Source organism: Leucoraja erinacea, chromosome 5, assembly GCF_028641065.1.
Source record: "Leucoraja erinacea ecotype New England chromosome 5, Leri_hhj_1, whole genome shotgun sequence".
Classification (NCBI taxonomy): Eukaryota; Metazoa; Chordata; class Chondrichthyes; order Rajiformes; family Rajidae; genus Leucoraja; species Leucoraja erinaceus.
In genome coordinates, this window is record NC_073381.1 from 58,460,379 (window position 1) to 58,477,552 (window position 17,174).

General features: G+C 40.1%; 1 protein-coding gene across 2 annotated transcripts in view; it reads left to right on the forward strand.

Moving 5' to 3' along the window:
- The window catches only part of tbc1d32 (TBC1 domain family, member 32), a 145,194-nt gene that overhangs the window by 97,227 nt on the left and 30,793 nt on the right, over positions 1–17,174 (forward strand). For both annotated transcript variants that reach the window (XM_055635731.1, XM_055635730.1), the window contains 3 exons: positions 8,267–8,360; positions 9,039–9,155; positions 11,954–12,031. In XM_055635731.1, the coding sequence (XP_055491706.1) occupies positions 8,267–8,360; positions 9,039–9,155; positions 11,954–12,031 (289 nt within the window). The remainder of the gene's footprint in view (positions 1–8,266; positions 8,361–9,038; positions 9,156–11,953; positions 12,032–17,174) is intronic.

Below are 17,174 nucleotides of genomic sequence, written 5' to 3' on the forward strand. Positions count from 1 at the left end.
TGCGTTAATGGGGCAACATTCACTCTTTAAGATTTAGTTTATATCCTGAAAAAGAACGAAAAATATCCAGAATTGATAGGATACCTGGAAGACAAGATGCAGGATCAGTTACATACAGCAACAAATCATCCACATACAGAGATAAACGATGTTCGACACCGTTACGAATAAAACCTTTAAAAGAAGTGGAGGACCTTAAAGAAATGGCCAGCGGTTTATTAGCCAAAGCGAAGAGAGATGGAGATAAAGGTCAGCCCAGACGTGTCCTACGTTCTAGTGCAAAGTATTCAGAACAAATATCATTTGTTTGAACACTAGCTTGTGGCGATGCATACAGTAATCTTACCCAACTGATAAATTTATCTCCAAAACCAAATGTCTTCAATACCGCAAATAGGTACCCCCACTCAACCCTATTGAATGCCTACTCAGCATCTAATGAGATTACAATCTCAGGTAAATTATCAGAATGTGCTGAATGAATAATATTTAAAAGAGTACGATTTGAAAAATAAATGCGTCCTTTAAAAAGCCATTCTTTGATCAGAAATAATACTAGACAAAAACCTCGAGACGGAGAGCAATAATTTTTGCCAAAACCTTTACATCAGCATTCAGTAAAGATAAAGGTCTGTAAGAACCACAGGAAGTGGTGTCTTAATCTTTCTTTAAAAGAAGAACTATCGAAGCTCGAGTCAGTGTGGGAAGTTACAAACCATTTTCCAAAGATTCATTGAACATCAACAAAAGTAGAGGTGCCAATTTATCAATAAATTTATTTAGAAACTCTATTGGAAATCGATCAGGACCTGGGGCTTTGTTAGATTACATTGCTGTAATTGCAAAACTGAGTTCTTCAAGGGAAAGTGGAGCATCCAATTCTTTTGCACGGTCAGAATCAATGGTAGGATTCTCAAGATTGGCCAGGAACTGATTCATTTTCGTAGTATCAGCAGGGAATTCTGATTTGTATAGGGAAGAATAAAATGATTTAAATGTGGCATTAATTTCCACAGGATCCCTAACAGTCGTGTTAAAAACATTATTTATTTGAGGTATAAGACATGAGGTGAACTGACGTTTTAATTGGTGTGCTAATAATCGATTTGCTTTATCATCATGTTCATAATAAGTACCATGAATTTGTAACAACAGTCGCTCAGCACATCTGGTAGAAATAAGATCAAACTCCGCCTGAAGATTAAGACGCTTCAAATAGTTCTGGAGAAGGATCGGATGAATATTCTTGATCGAGGCTATTAATAGGAGATGTAAGCTCAGTAAGCCTGGTATTGTGTTTTTTTATTAGAATAGGAACATGAAATAATCTGCCCTCTAAGAAAAGCTTTCAGCTACTCCCAAATTAATGAAAAAGATGTAGATTCACTCTCAAGAAGAGAAACTCATCAATTGAGTGTGAAAAATTCACAAAATGTTTTATCAGCCAACATTAATGAGTTAAATCTCCAAAGGGGGAGGGGGGGGGGAGAGTAGATTTCTGTATGGATAACAGCATATCTAGAAAAAATGGTGCACGATCAGATATTAGAATACTTGAATAATCCGAGGAAACTACACATGAGTTGAGACTATTATCCATAAAGAAATAATCTATTCTTGAATATGATTAATGTACATGAGAAAAGAAAGAGAACTTTGTGGTTGAGGGGTTACAAAGTCTCCAAGGGTCAACCAAACTACTCCAAAAGGGAGACAGCAGTGTAAGAAACGAGAAAACAATTGTTGCCTCATAACTCTGCCAACAACTCGGAGAATAAACTAAGCCAAACCTAAGAAATAACTCCCACACTCCTAAATGTGTAATAAAAGGCACAACTAATAATAAGAATATCCCGTATCGGCTTAAATGAAATATTACCTCATGTAGGCTGAAAGGATGTACATGAAAAGACCACTTCAAAAATATATAAACACCAATATACTGTAATATATTTTGGGGGGCTAATATTAGTGCAAATTAAGGTATTATCACATGACAATTTAAACAAATTCCCCCTGTATATAAAAGGAAAATTGCAGAGGATTGTAAGTTGAACAAGTGTAAACAAGTGTCTAAATGTAAACAAACATCAAATGTGAAGAAGTATTCAAATGTAAAGTAAAGGCATGGGTGCATGACATTATTGCAACATATTGTACAACATCACCCAATATTCATCTTGTTGACATAAGCCTTGGCATCCTCCGCCGAGTCAAAGTCATTCTCCACACCTCGGTAGCTGGTCCGGAATCGGGCCGGGTAGAAAAGACCGTAGCGAACCCCCTTCACACCACGAAGCTGTTTTCTGACCTCGTTGAAGGCTGCCCGGGCCACCTTAGCAGTGTGGTCGGGGAAAACGGAGATCCTCAAATCACCGATATGGATCTGTCGAATCTCTCTTGCACGGCGTAAAACATTTATGCAGTCGTTGTAGTAATGGAACCTGGCAATGATGGGTCGTGGTCGCTCACCGGGTCGTGGTTTCGGCTGTGTGGATCTGTGCGCCCGGTCCAGTAGCAGCTCTTTGTCCAGCTTGAACCAGTTCATTGATGAGCAGACAATTGGTTCAACGCCACCTTTCTGTCTGTTTCTACAACCATACATCCAAAAAGTTATATCTCCTTTGAAAATGCTCGTAATTGCACCTCAGAAACTCTTTGGGATAGAAATCCAAATCATTTGCCACCTCCTCCTTCCAGAAATTCTTTCTCATCTCTACCTTAAATGGTCTCTTATTCTGACTCTGTGACCCCCCAGTTCCAGATTTCTGCATTGGACAAATGTCCTCTCAGTGTCATTTAAGATCCCCTAAAAATGTTTACAATTCAATAGATCACATTTAAGTTTCCAAATTTCAGCAAGCTCGATTGTTCTCTACATGATAACCAGTTCATCTCGAGAATCACACTTGCAGACTTTCTCTGAACTACCTCCAAGGCTACCTCAGTAATTAAAAAGTCCTGAATAGTTGTTGTATTTTAGGTATTTTAGACAATAGGTGCAGGAGTAGGCCATTCGGCCCTTCGAGCCAGCACCGCCATTCAATATGATCATGGCTGATCATCCACAATCAGAATCAGAATTTATTCGCCAAGTATGTTTTGCAACATACGAGGAATTTCACTGGCCAGGTCAGTCATACAATTAAAAGCAACAGACTCAAAAACATATTTAACATGAACATCCACCACAGAGACTCCTACACATTCCTCACTGTGATGGAAGGCGAAGTAAAGTTAAAGTCTCTTCCTTTGTTCTTCCTCGGTCGGGGGCCTCGATCCCCCCGTTGTCATGACGGTCTTAACACCCGCAGCCGGCGTTGTTCGGGTCCTCCGCGTCGAGGCGTTCAGCTCCCGCATCGGGGGGATGTCAGCTCCCCGCGCCGGGCGATCGAACCTCGCGTCGGGGCTGGACTGCGGCGTTGGAGCTCCTGACTTGCCTCTCCCGAGACAGTGAGCCCTTGTTGGTAAGTCCACGGTGGTCGCGGTGGGAGCGATCCCAGGCAAGGGAACCGCTCCGATGGTAAGTCCGCGCCCCGCTATGAGATTCACGACAGTCCGAAGCGGCTCCCAGCTCAGTACCCCATTCCTGCCTTCTCCCCATATCCCATATCCCATTGTCATATACTGTACACTGACAATGACAATTAAAATTGAATCTGAATCTGAATCTGAATCTCTGCTATCTTTAAGAGCCCTATTTAGCTCTCTCTTGAAAGTATCCAGAGAACCGGCCTCCACCGCCCTCTGAGGCAATTAATTCCACAGACTCATAACTCGCTGTGAGAAAAAGTGTTTCCTCATCTCTGTTCTAAATGGCTTACCCCTTATTCTTAAACTGTGGACCCCTAGTTCTGGACTCCCCCAACATCGGGAACATGTTTCCTGCCTCGAGTGTGTCCAAACCCTTAATAATCGTATGTTTCAATAAGATCCGCTCTCATCCTTCTAAATTCCAGAGTATACAAGCCCAGACGCTCCATTCTCTCATTGTATGACAGTCCCGCCATCCCGGGAATTAACCTTGTAAATCTATGCTGCACTCCCCAAATAGCAAGAATGTCCTTCCTCAAATTAGGGAACCAAAACTGCACACAATACTCCAGGTGTGGTCTCGCTAGGGCCCTATACAACTGCAGAGGACCTATTTGCTCCTATACTCAACTCCTCTTGTTATGAAGCCCAACATGCCATTTGCTTTCTTCACTGCCTGCTGTACCTGCATGCTTACTTTCATTAACTATTGAACAAGGTCCCCCAGATCCCATTGCACTTCCCCTTTTCCCAACTTGACACCATTTAGATAATACTCTGCCAATTATCCACATTAAACTGCATCTGCCATGCATTTGCCCACTTGCCCAATCTGTCCAAGTCACCCTACATTCTCATAGCATCGTCCTCACAGTTCGCACTGCCACCCAGCTTTGTGTCATCTGCAAATTTGCTAATGTTACTTTGAATCCCTTCATCTAAATCATTGATGTATATTGTAAATTGTATACTGCAGTCCCAAGCACCGAGCCTTGCGGCACCCCACTAGTCACTGCCTGCCATTCTGAAAGGGACCCGTTAATCCCTACTCTTTGATTCCTGTCTGCCAACCAATTTTCTTCCATGTCTGCACTCTACCCCCAATACCATGTGCCCTAATTTTGCCCACTAATCTCCTATGTGGGACCTTATCAAATGCTTTCTGAAAGTCCAGGTACACTACATCCACTGGCTCGCCCTTGTCCATTTTCCTCGTTACATCCTAAAAAAAATCCAGATGGTTAGTCAAGCATGATTTCCGCTTCGTAATTCCATGCTGACTCGGACCGATCCTGTTATTGCTATCTAAATGTGCCGCTATTTCATCTTTTATGATTGTCTTCTACATCTTCCGCACCACCAATGTCAGGCTAACTGGTCTATAATTCCCTGTTTTCTCTCTCCCGCCTTTCTTAAAAGGTGGGATAACATTAGCTACCCTCCAATCATAGAAACATAGAAAATAGGTGCAGGAGGAGGCCATTCGGCCCTTCGAGCCAGCACCGCCATTCATTGTGATCATGGCTGATTGTCCCCTATCAATAACCCGTGCCTGCCTTCTCCCCATATCCCTTGACTTCACTAGACCCTAGAGCTCTATCTAACTCTCTCTTAAATCCATCTAGTTACTTGGCCTCCACTGTCCTCTGTGGCAGGGAATTCCATAAATTCACCACTCTCTGGGTGAAAAAGTTTTTTCTCACCTCAGTCTTAAATGACCTCCCCTTTATTCTAAGACCGTGGCCCCTGGTTCTGGAATCCACAGGAACTAATCCTGAATCTATAGAACATTGGGAAATTATCATCAATGCGTCCACGATTTCAAGAGCAACTTCCTTATGTACCCAGGGATGCAGGCCATCAGGCCCTGGGGATTTATCAGCCTTCAGTCTCATCAGTCTACCCAACACCATTTCCTGCCTAATGTGGATTTTCTTCAGTTCCTCCGTCACCCCAGATCCTCTGGCCGCTAGTACATCAGGACGATTGCTTGTGCCCTTCTTAGTGAAGACGGATCCTAAGTACTTCTCTTTTATTTTGTACTCCTTGATGCTGCCTATAATGTTTTTTTGGTCCAATATTATATTTTCTACTCAAAATGCTTGCTGTATTTTCATGGTGACTTCCTGTGTTGCATCTGAGAGAATGTCCAGATACCCATGATTGATCTGCCATTTTTGCTATCCACTTCAGTCATCTACATCTCTTTGTATTTTCTTCATGTCATAATTGCTTTCCTCTGTTTTGCTTCTGTATAACCAATCCTTTCCTCTAATTTCTTGATTGATTGATGATACGATTGCATGCGTCTAGCGCGACCAAACAGAAGCGGAGTTCACGTTAAGTACTCGCAAAGTTCGCTCGTGACATAATTTAGGTCATACTCACCAATTAGCTCGGCAGGAGGCGGGCCGACTGAATTTGGATGTCGCATGGTGCCGGGCGGTGACGTCATCGCACAACGGCACGCCAGGCGGTGACGTCATCGCACAACGGCACGCCGGGCGGTGACGTCATCGTGCAACGCCGTCAAGATGCTGCGTACGACATCAAGACGCTGCGTACGGCGTCGAGACTCTGCGTACGCCCTCAGTGTGCCTGTGGGCCGACAGGCCGTTGGCGCGCGGGAGTTTCGGACAGGGCAAGATTTTCGGAGCCCCGCCCAATGTCGGGACCAGCCCCACACAACTCCATACGCCTCCAGCGATCGAAGTGGGACCGGCCCCGCGAGGCCGTACGCCTCAAACGACCACATTTGGTCGCGCTAGACACATGCATTCATATGCTGGTGGGACAGGCCCTTAAGTAGTTGAAACATGAGCACTAATCAAAGTGGTATTCCTCCAAAATGGCCTATTTATCCCAACTTTCAGTTGATTAGTCAATCCTCTATCCATATGGTTACTTTTATCTAGCACCCTTTTGAACATCTTTTGGAATCCAGCTACCAATTGATTCCCTTTATAGGCCCTACTCCTAAATATAATCTCAGAATGCTGACAAATTTGTCAAACATAACTTCTCTTTCGCAAGAGCTTATTGGCTCTTCTTGACTATTATAATTTCATTTTAAATATCGACATATTTAATAAATAAATTCTAATATTTTTGTTTTATTTCTTCTACTCTTTCAAATTATCATTTTGATTGCACCGTGATTACCTTAATGCCTGTCAACGATGGGTCTAGCCAGCCACAGCAGGAAATGCAACCACAGATGAAACATTTACCTTTCCAAAGACAACGTCAAGGCCGCATAATAATCTCTCGCTGAAGAATGATGCGAACACACAGCTTAATGTCTAATATGGTTTAATATGTCTCATTGGTAGTTTCCTATTAAAATGTTATAGTATTGTCAATGATAAATGCTAGCTGGCCTTCTCTCTCCAGTCTTTCTTGAATCATCTTTCTTGCCTCATTTAAATATTATAATTATTGACCATCTTTTACATGCTGGTTATATTATGAATGGGCACCTCAAAATTCCCGTTTATTAATTATTTTGAAGGAAATGCAAATATATTTTGGGTAATTACTATTTTAAGTTGGAGATTAATTAATACATCTTTACATTCAAATTGGTTCCAACTTTTTTAAACAATTGCATGTTTCATTAAATAAAAGCATTAAGTTAGGAAAGTTTGGAGTCTCAAAATGAAATTCATTGATTTAGGTTTTTTGCACATGGTGCCAACAAAATTGCATAGTTGGTAAATTCTCCCCAAATTTGTCTGCCTTTTTGATTGTTCCTTTAAACAATGTGAGCATGGTGGGCTGATATCTGAGCCAAGGCTTCAGCTCTGTTTCTGAGTTAATATCCACTACAGGAATGTGAGGATTACGTGGAATTAGCTTTTGATTGATGCAGTGCTGATAAATACAATATGCCAACTGGTTTCCTACTGTGGTGTAAACTTTGAATTATTATTCAAAGTTTATTCAGTGCTTTCATTGCAATTACCAAAACAATGTTGTGTTAATCCTTCATCTACATAACATTACTATTTCCAATATCTAAGCCTGTAATGCAACAAGCAACGCTTACACTAGATATTTACACTAGAAGATCCGTTGAGAGTGTAGTTTGATCTTATTACGGAAATAATTAATGGTCAATCTTAACAATTTACAACCATTCAATTTATTGAAAAATATTAAATCATTTTGAGCCTCTAAATTAATACCAGCGATATAAATTCATTGATTTATAACATAAACATTAGTTTTTATTTTCCTGTCTGGATTTTCTGTGGCCAAATGCAGCCTGATGAACAACTAAGATCTATATGTGATGATCCTCATTAGTATGCACAGGGTGTAATCTTTGTTAGAGCATTTTCTTTGTAAGGCTATATGTCCATATTAGCTGTCAAGTTTACACAAAGGATGTGGAAATTACTGACGTGGAATAATATTAGTAATCCTACTGAAAATACACTTTTTTCCCCTTAGGGCTTCAGCACCTAATGCATAGACATCAGCGCAGTACAAGAATGGTGCTTTCATGGATAGTTATGTTGGTAGAGACAGAAGAAAGATATCTATTATTCTGTATTTCTTTATAATTTAATGGCTTTGGATTGGAATTAATTTTCTTAAGTGGGAAAATGGAGAACTTTGAAAACCTAACAGACCTAAAATGCTGAAATTAAAGTCAATAAAAGAATGATGGGAAAATATTACTTTAAATCTGTTTTTTCCACTTTAATCTTGTACTTTTCTACCCTAGGGTAATGACCCATATCCTTGGCCACTATTTTCCTCTTACCCTGTACCAAAGTGTTATTTGCAAGACCCATTGAAAAATGTTGTACTAAAACAAGGTAAACATTAATAAATGAGTAAGTTCTTTGTTTTATAGTCATAAAAATAGGTTGTTGCGCACTTAAAAATTGAATGTGACATTCGTTCCTACAGAAGCATTTCATGTTATTAAAATAAAGGATCAGTTAGTGTACATCACTACAGCCAGAAAGAATGTGGTTGATCACATTTGCCTCATGAAAATTAAGAAATCCTATAAAGTTCTTATGTTTTGGGGCAGGATTCAAAATGCAAAATCAGCTAGAGATGATGTTTGTTGGGTAATAAGCTGTTGTATCCACATATTTTGCTGATTCAAAATGGTTTCTGTCTGACACTTTTCAAAGAGTAAAATGAATCGTATTTTTTAAAGACAAGTATAGTATATTAAAGACAACATTTCTCCTTTTGTGGAACTGAATGTTGGAAAGGTCTGACATTTTCTGATTTTAGTTCTCCTACATAAGACTAAGATTTATCACACAAAACTATGGTAAGTTTTCTTGTTCTGCCTTGTCCTGAGGCTGTTGTCTTGTGTCCATATGAGCTATTTCGAAGAATCTATGAACAATATTGTGTAAATGCAAATTATTTTCACTATTCCCTATTCTGCTGCAAACAATTGAATACACTGATTTCCTTTTTATAAAAAAAAAGGTAATATGCAACATAACATAACAAATTTTATTATTATTTAGATAATGAAGTTATCAAGTTACTGAAAATTTCAGGGAAACAGCCAGACTGGTTAGAGTGCTGTAAGAAGCAGTTCCGTAAAAATATGACAATCAAAACTGAAATAATTAAAGGAAACGGTAAGTTTTCACGTTTATTATAAATATATTTTTGGACAAGCATTGATTTAGCATGAAATGGAAAAAGCATTTCTATTATTTAATGGGAACTTTAAACATGCAATTTTTTTCAACAATGGAATGGATATTTTGCTTTAAATTGATTGCATCCCATGTTGATTTTAACGATGTAACTGAATGAAAGTTCAGGATACCCGAGTGATGCTGGAAAATCTGAATTTAGGTACAGCTGATTGTTGATTGTGGGGCACCTGCACTCACCCTCTAATGCTTCTTGAATTCAAGTGTACAAACATCTGCCGATTTATCAGTGTTTCTGCTGCAGATTTGTCTGTTTAACCTGGCAAAATGCAGCAACCCCATTGATTACACTTGAAAGAATCAGATGGAAAGGTATGTATTTCAATTGGAAATAGACACAAAGTGCTGGAATAACTCAGTGGGACAGGCAGAATCTCTGGAGAGGAGGAATGGGTGACATTTCGGGTTCAGACCCTTCTTCAGACCTGTCACCTATTCATTCTTTCCAGAGATGTTGCCTGTCCCCCTGAGTTACTCCAGCATTTTGTGTCTATCTTCGGTTTAAACCAGCAACTGCAGTTCCTTCCTACATACTTTATTTCAATTGGTATAATTGAAATGTATTTATTTGTTTTGGGGGGTTTTTCTGACAGAATATTTGAACTATATTTCTTGTTTTGAAATGTTCGGATGATTTTTATGTTTGCAATGAGAGACCTACACACAAACCTTCAATCTCAATGTCAGCTTTGATACAAAGTAAACTGGGAGCAAGGCAGCACTGGATCTTATCAATCAGCTGGAATCTGGCTTCCCAGCAGAAGACTGGCCCTTGAGGCCTCTTCCAAGTAAGCTGGGATTTTAAGACCAAATGGATTTTAAGACCAAAACAGCCGAATCTTCCATTGATGGCTTGCCAAATCAATGGAAAATTAAGCTTTTTTATAACATCCTATTCATTTTTTGCAAAAACGATAGGCACTAGACTACAGTGCTTCAAAAGGTCATTCACCAACTTTTTAAGAGTGATTAGAAATGGGTAATAAATCTGCCTCACCTACATTCTGTAAAATGTATTGTTAGAAATTATCAATCTGGCAGTATTCTGCCTCTTAAAAACAAAAATGATGCAGATATTTCACAATTTTGTTGAACAAACTTATTTAGTGGTGCAGCAGTAGAGTTGCAGCCTTAAGGCCCGGTGTCCTTGGCATGCAAATTACGCGACCTCGTCGTCGCGTTGAGGCGCACGGGCATTGTGTGGCCGCGTGGGGCCGGTCCCACTGAGAAGCGCGGAGGGGTATGGAGTTGTGCGCGATATCGCGCGGCGCTCCGAAATTTTGTACCAAACGAAATCTTCGCGCACCAACGGCCTGTCGCGTAACTGATGGCAAAAGTGAGACAGGCCCAAGACCCTGGCACGACACAACGTCTCACCTCCAACAGCAGCAGAAGCAGGCAAACAATCGCCGAGCTCGGCCTGGGGCTCACGGCCATTCCGGATCTGGATTCACCACCACTTCTACTCCCAGAGCGAGGCCAAGAAAATTGAAGATGGACACAAAATGCTGGAGTAACTCAGCGGGATCGGCAGCATCCCTGGAGACAGGCAATGGGTGACGTTTCCGGTCAAGACCCTTCTTTCAGACTGAAGAAGCGTCTCGACATGAAACGTCATCCATTCCGTCTCTCCAGAGATGCTGCCGGTCCTGCTGAGTTACTCCAGCTTTTTGTGTGCATCTTCAAATGACGTCACGCACTCCAGACGGCTGTGCGGGCGCATAAAGTCGCGAGCGGCCTTTGCGGGACCGTCGCGCCTCAACGCGACCACAAGGTCGCATAATTAGCGTGCCAAAGACACGCAAGTGGGACAGGGGCTTTATAGTGCTTAAGTGCCAGTAGACCTGGGTTCAATCCCAACTACGGGCGCTTGTCTACGGGTGTTTGTACGCTCTCCCCGTGACCGCATGGGTTTTCTCCAAGATCTTCAGTTTCCTCCAACATTCCAAAGACATACAGGTTTTGTAGCTTAATTGGCTTGTTATAAATGTAAAATTGTCCCTAGTGTGTGTAGAATAGTGTAAGCATGCGAGAATCGCTGGTCGGTGCGGACTCGGTGGTCAAAGGGTCCGTTTCCGAGCTCTATCTCTAAACTAAACTAAACTTTCAAAGCTTGAAAATAAATTACAGTAGTGATAAACCTAAAATATAAATTACAGAATATATTTTCCAGGTTATTATTTGAGATAGCAACATTAAATCAATCTGCTTCCCCATATTTGAAAATCCACACCCAGTTAAAGATTTAAACAAATAATTTCTCAAGAACAGATCACAAGTTTTATGGCACTAAACTGTACTGAATTTCTGAACCATTGGCAGTCATTGTAAAGAAATGAAAACATGCTAGGGTGATTCATCAGCTAGTTTGCATATCATCAGTTGAATAGATTTTCACAAATCTCCATTGCTATTTTCTATAAAGATCGTCTTCTTTGGAAGTAGTTGAAAGCAAGATTTGATTTATTTTATAGCTTACAGAATGCTGCAAATTGGGGGGGAAATAATCATTTTTTGTTATAATAATTTGAAGACTATTCTGACAAAGAGTTTTTAACCAGAAGCATTAAATCAGATTTTTCTTCCCTTAGATGCTGCCTTGCCTGCCGTGTATTTCCAGCATTGTCATTTTGTTTTAGATACAACATCTGCAATTATTTTTGATTTTCACGTTTACTTTATTGTCTATTAACATTGTTTATTTCTTCAAACTTAAGCACTCGTTGAATTGCTGGAGAACGTTGTTGAATTTCTCGCTAATAACCCATCTGAGTGTTTTTTCAGACCATACAAAGGTGAGTTATTACTTTCCCTTATCTATGATTGGAAATACGTTATTGGGCTTTTGTAAAGGTTATTTTTCAATGATAGAATTGCTGCAAAATATTTAAAATACTTTTTTTCTGAAATATTTTTGGGAATGGTAATTAGGGATTTGTTTGATCATAAGATCGTAACTGATAGGAGTAGAATTTGGCCTTTCAGCCTATCAAGTCTACTCCGCCATTCAATCATGGCTGATCTATCTCACCCTTCTAAAAGGCCTGTCCCACCGTACGAGGTAATTCAAGGGTTTTCCCCTGATTCGAACTCGGAGAATATCCGTAGCGGGTCCGAATGAGTTCGTTGATGTCTCATAGTAGCTCGTACGAGTAAAAAGTAACAATTTTTTTCATCACGAGTATTTTTTTACACGTGGACATTTTCCACAGTGTTGAAAAAGCGTCACAAGTTTTACGGATTTCCCGAGTACCTACCGTTACTCGTACGAGCTGCTACGAGACATCCACGAACTCCTACGGAGCCGCTACGGACATTCTCCGAGACCGTAGAGAAATTGGGAAGTTAGGTTCCAGTTGTACAAAGACATTTGTGAGGCTGCACCTTGGAGTATTGTGTGTAGTTTTGGTCACCCTGCTAAAGGAAGGATACCATTAAGCCGGATAGGGTAGAAAGAAGACTTTACAATTATGTTTTTGGAGTGTTTTGTATGTCTTGAGAGGAAATCTGAACTCCTGGAGATAACCCACTTGGTCACAAGGAGAATGTATAAAGACAATGTACAGGATCGAACCCGGGACTATGGCGCTGTGAGGCAACTGTACCGTTGCGCCACTGTGCCTCTCCTCATGCTGAGCGATCTTAGTTGTGAAGAGCTGAGCTATGTAGACCTCAACTTCTCCAAAGAGGAGGAAATAAACATAAACCCCAGCAGGAGGTGTTGGCCACTTGCTTCTAAGTAACCTGATACCACATCAGCAAAGTTCACAGATAAAAAGCGGCCTTATGTGCAAGGCTTTAGATACAATTAATATAATATATTTCCCAAAGTGTTAATGACATTGTGAGACATGAGTGGGGTGAAAATTGGCAAAAAAGAAAAGTAATATGAAGTTATCAAAACGAGTATTGCATTATGTAAATTTTCATCAAGCCCGTTAACAAATCTCAAAATGCAGTGTGATAATGAATGTATCAATATGAATGTATCAACCTGTCCCACGATGCGAGTTCACCCATGAGTTCTCCCGAGTTAAAAAAAAAAAAATCAAACTTGTGGTACCTCATCACGAGTATTTGTTTAGTCTTGGAAATTTTTCACACTGTTGAAAAAACTTCACGAGTTTCCGCGTTTCCTGAGTACCTGCCGTTAGCATTTTGAGCCGCTACGAGACATCCACGAGCTTTGACGTACTCACTACATACATTCTACATACCTACCACGAGTTTGATTTATTTTTAAACTCGGGAGAGCTCTTGGTGAACTCGCATCGTGGGACAGGCCCTTTAGATTCTCAATGAGAAAGATTTAACCATGAAAAGGCTAGAAGCAATGCATATGAGTGCTAATATTGATGACAATTTTTTACATTTTTCTGTTAAAAGGGGGAAATGCATTTTTATATTCTTTGCTGAATTTGTGATAATTATGAGAATTAAATGATTTTTTCACTAGAAGCATTTCAGAAAGAGCAATAGGTAGCCAAAATGTGGTGTTTTTGTTCTGAAGAACATGAGACAATTTCATTAGGTTTATCATATGCGTGATTTTAACAAAACAACATAAAGTTCAAATTCAACCATAGATTGTGCATTTGCCGAACAAAAATGAGCTAAAATATATGTTGCTATATGCAGGAATTGATTCCTTTTAAAACAGAATCCAGACTAATGCAAATAAATTGGTGACTGCACTGTGTGGAACACTGCTTATGTTTACTTTTACAGAAGTCCAACCTTTTAAAATATAATTTAGATGCAAATTCAGCACTATTGATCAACATGTTGTACTTTCATTTTTTAGTTGTGATTTTGAATTCATCTCAATATGATGAAATCAAGAGTTTTTTATTTGCCAAATGAAAGGATCCTGAATAAAATTAATATACAGTTCCTTGTAGCTATATCTGCATCATAATTAACTGCTAAATTAGTGGTTTTAGCGAGATTGTTATTTAGATTGGTCTGGACAGAAATAATTGGGAAGTTGCCTTTCGTTGATAGGATTATGACCTTGCTGTTAGGTTCCCAGTTTTTAATATTATCATGCTTCATACTTCACTAACTCTACTCAGTTTATTGATCTAAAAAAATCACCTCCCAAATAAATTCTATGTGAGGAGGGGAATGCATTTCAACACCACTCATTTATTACTGTTCAAAATCCATGTCGCTAAAAGCAAAGTGAGTTTCGTTTACTATTGGATTTTTGTTCATGAAAGCAAAATTACCTTTTTGAAAAGCGGTGGCTGCATGTAGAGTTGATATGGAAGCCTGATTGTTTGTCCTTTGATCTATGAGGCAAGAAGTAAAAACATAATGAAAAGAAAAGATTGGCTTCCTTCCAAGAATGACAATTCAGTCTCCATTCCCATCTCTACAAATTCAGTTTCAGTTGACACAAATCTTTTTCTGACCAGAATAGATAAACAAAATAATCTCAATGAAGTGTGTTTTCATTTTGTTTCTTTTAATCGTAGTAAAATATTTGGTCCTGAGTAAAACATTAAGGCTCTAATTTTTGTGTGTTTACAAATTTTAAAAATAATTTAATGTTTTACGGAGAATAACACTCACAACAACACCGAGTCTAGTAAGTGCACAAGGAACAAATCTACCAAAGTTTCAACAGTATTTTTGAGTTAGAAACACAGATGGTGCGCGAAGATTTTGTGAAAACCCCAAATCCTGGGGCGCCTCACACGACCGCGCGTCACTGCCTACGCCACCACGCCTCACCACGCGCCATGTAAGCGGCATGACGCGTAAATGATGTTGCGTAAATGACGCGCAAATTACACCCAAGTGGGACAGGCCCTTTACTCCAGCTTTTTGTGTCTATGATCCCAAGGGATCTTTACAAGATAGACATGTAGAGTATATTTCCTATTGTGAGCGAATCTAGACTAAGGGGCATTGTTTAAAATTAAGAATTGCCATTTTAAAGCAAACATTTGTTTTTCTTTTTCTGTAAGTCTTTGGAACTCTCTTCCTAAAAAGACAATTGATCCAAGGTATTTGAATAATGTTAATGTAGCAGGTGATACTTGATATGTCAGTGGGTGAAAGGTTATGTGCCTGTCCCACTTCGGCGATTTTTCAGGCAACTGTCAAGTCGTAGCAGGTCGCTGAAAAATCGGTGACTGTCAGCAAAGAAAACACACACACACACACACGGCGACAGTCATAGAAATTAGGTGCAGGAGTAGGCCATTCAGCCCTTCGAGCCTTCACCGCCATAGCTGAACACACACAGACATAAATCGCTTCCTTCACCAGCCAGTTATGCAGGCAGGAACAGGGCAAGCAGGGGGAGCACTGTCTGAGTGAAATTCACACGGTGCAAAGCCAATGTGATATAGACACACTCCACAATGAACAGGAAGGTTTGCACTGTAATTAAGACAGTGAAAGCACAGTGTACGGGAAGGGTCACGCAAGTCCTTTAAAAGAGAGAATGGGGAGAATGAGTGGAGACAACTTTTAAGAAGCCAGATATACACGGCTGTGATGCTTGGCAGACATTAGCATTACCTTCAGTTATCCTTAGTTCTGAAAACTGTTTACGTTTTTTTTCCCAATGAGCCAATGATTTGCACCGGCAACAACCTACGACAACCTATGACAACCTTCGGCCTCCTGGCAACTCAATACCACTGCACCTACAGCACGAGAATTCTCGCTACTCTCCATGGCGGCTTCATTCTGGTCGTGACTAGTTCCGGAATGAGTCGTGACTAGTTCCGAGAATGCGGGAACAACTCACGACCATGAATGTGACTCCCCAGAAACCACCCGCGAACATGTGGCGACCGCATAGTCTCCTGTAGTCGCCTAAGTGGGACAGGCCCATTACTGTAGATACACAAGAGTGCAGAGTTGTGTTACAATCAGAACTTTTTAAATGTCAAAATAGGCTTGAAAGGCTGAATAGCCTACTTGTTTTTAATTTGTATAGAACCCTGAACATATTAGCTAGGATTTTAAGATTACAATCTCTATTTTGTATTGCCCACCAATGAAAATGGTTTCTGTATCATCAAAATTCCATTGTCATCTTATCTTTTTCAGTAATTTCATGTTTGATCCTGTATACAGGGGGATATAAACAAGGGCTATGGAATATGCCCTCACAAATGAACTTTATCATCTGGTAGACAAAAATGCTAGAGAAACTTAGTGGGTGAGACAGCATCTTTGGAGCGAAGGAACAAAACCCTTCTTCAGACTGATAACCTGGTATCACTCTGTGGAACTTGCTGCAAGACCAGTATATCCTATCAGTTAAATGCATTACTTTCATATGAGATCTTAGCAGGACTTTATAAAATTGCAGTTTGTAATTCACACACTACAAATGAAGATAAATAGCATTCCATAAAAGTTTTAAATCATATTTTTCTTATTTACTCACTTGCCTTTACTGATATATGTACATTTCTCATACGTATTGTGATTCCACAGTTCCTCAATTGGTGATTTTACAGTTCCTAGATTTAGGATGTTTCTGATGTATTTTACATCCACAGTGGATGACATTGCACTTTTCCACACTGAAGTCTATCAACTTCAGCAAAACATTTGACAAGATTCCATGTGGTAGGCTGCTCTGGAAGGTTAGATTGCATGGAATCCAAGGAGAGATAGCTGAATGGATAGAAAATTGGCTTACATTGGCTGAAGGATACATCAAAGTCCCTCACCCTGAGCACAGGATCGCCCCAGGGTTGTGTCCTCAGCCCCCTATTGTAATCCCTGTACACACATGACTGTGTGGCTAGGTTTAGCTCCAACTCAATAATTAAGTTTGCTGATGACACTGTGGTGGTGGGCCTGATCTCAGACAACGACGAGAAGGCCTACCGGGAGGAGGTGGCTGGTCTAGCACTCTGGTGCCAGGATAACAGCCTCCTCTTGAACATCAAAAAAAACGAAGGA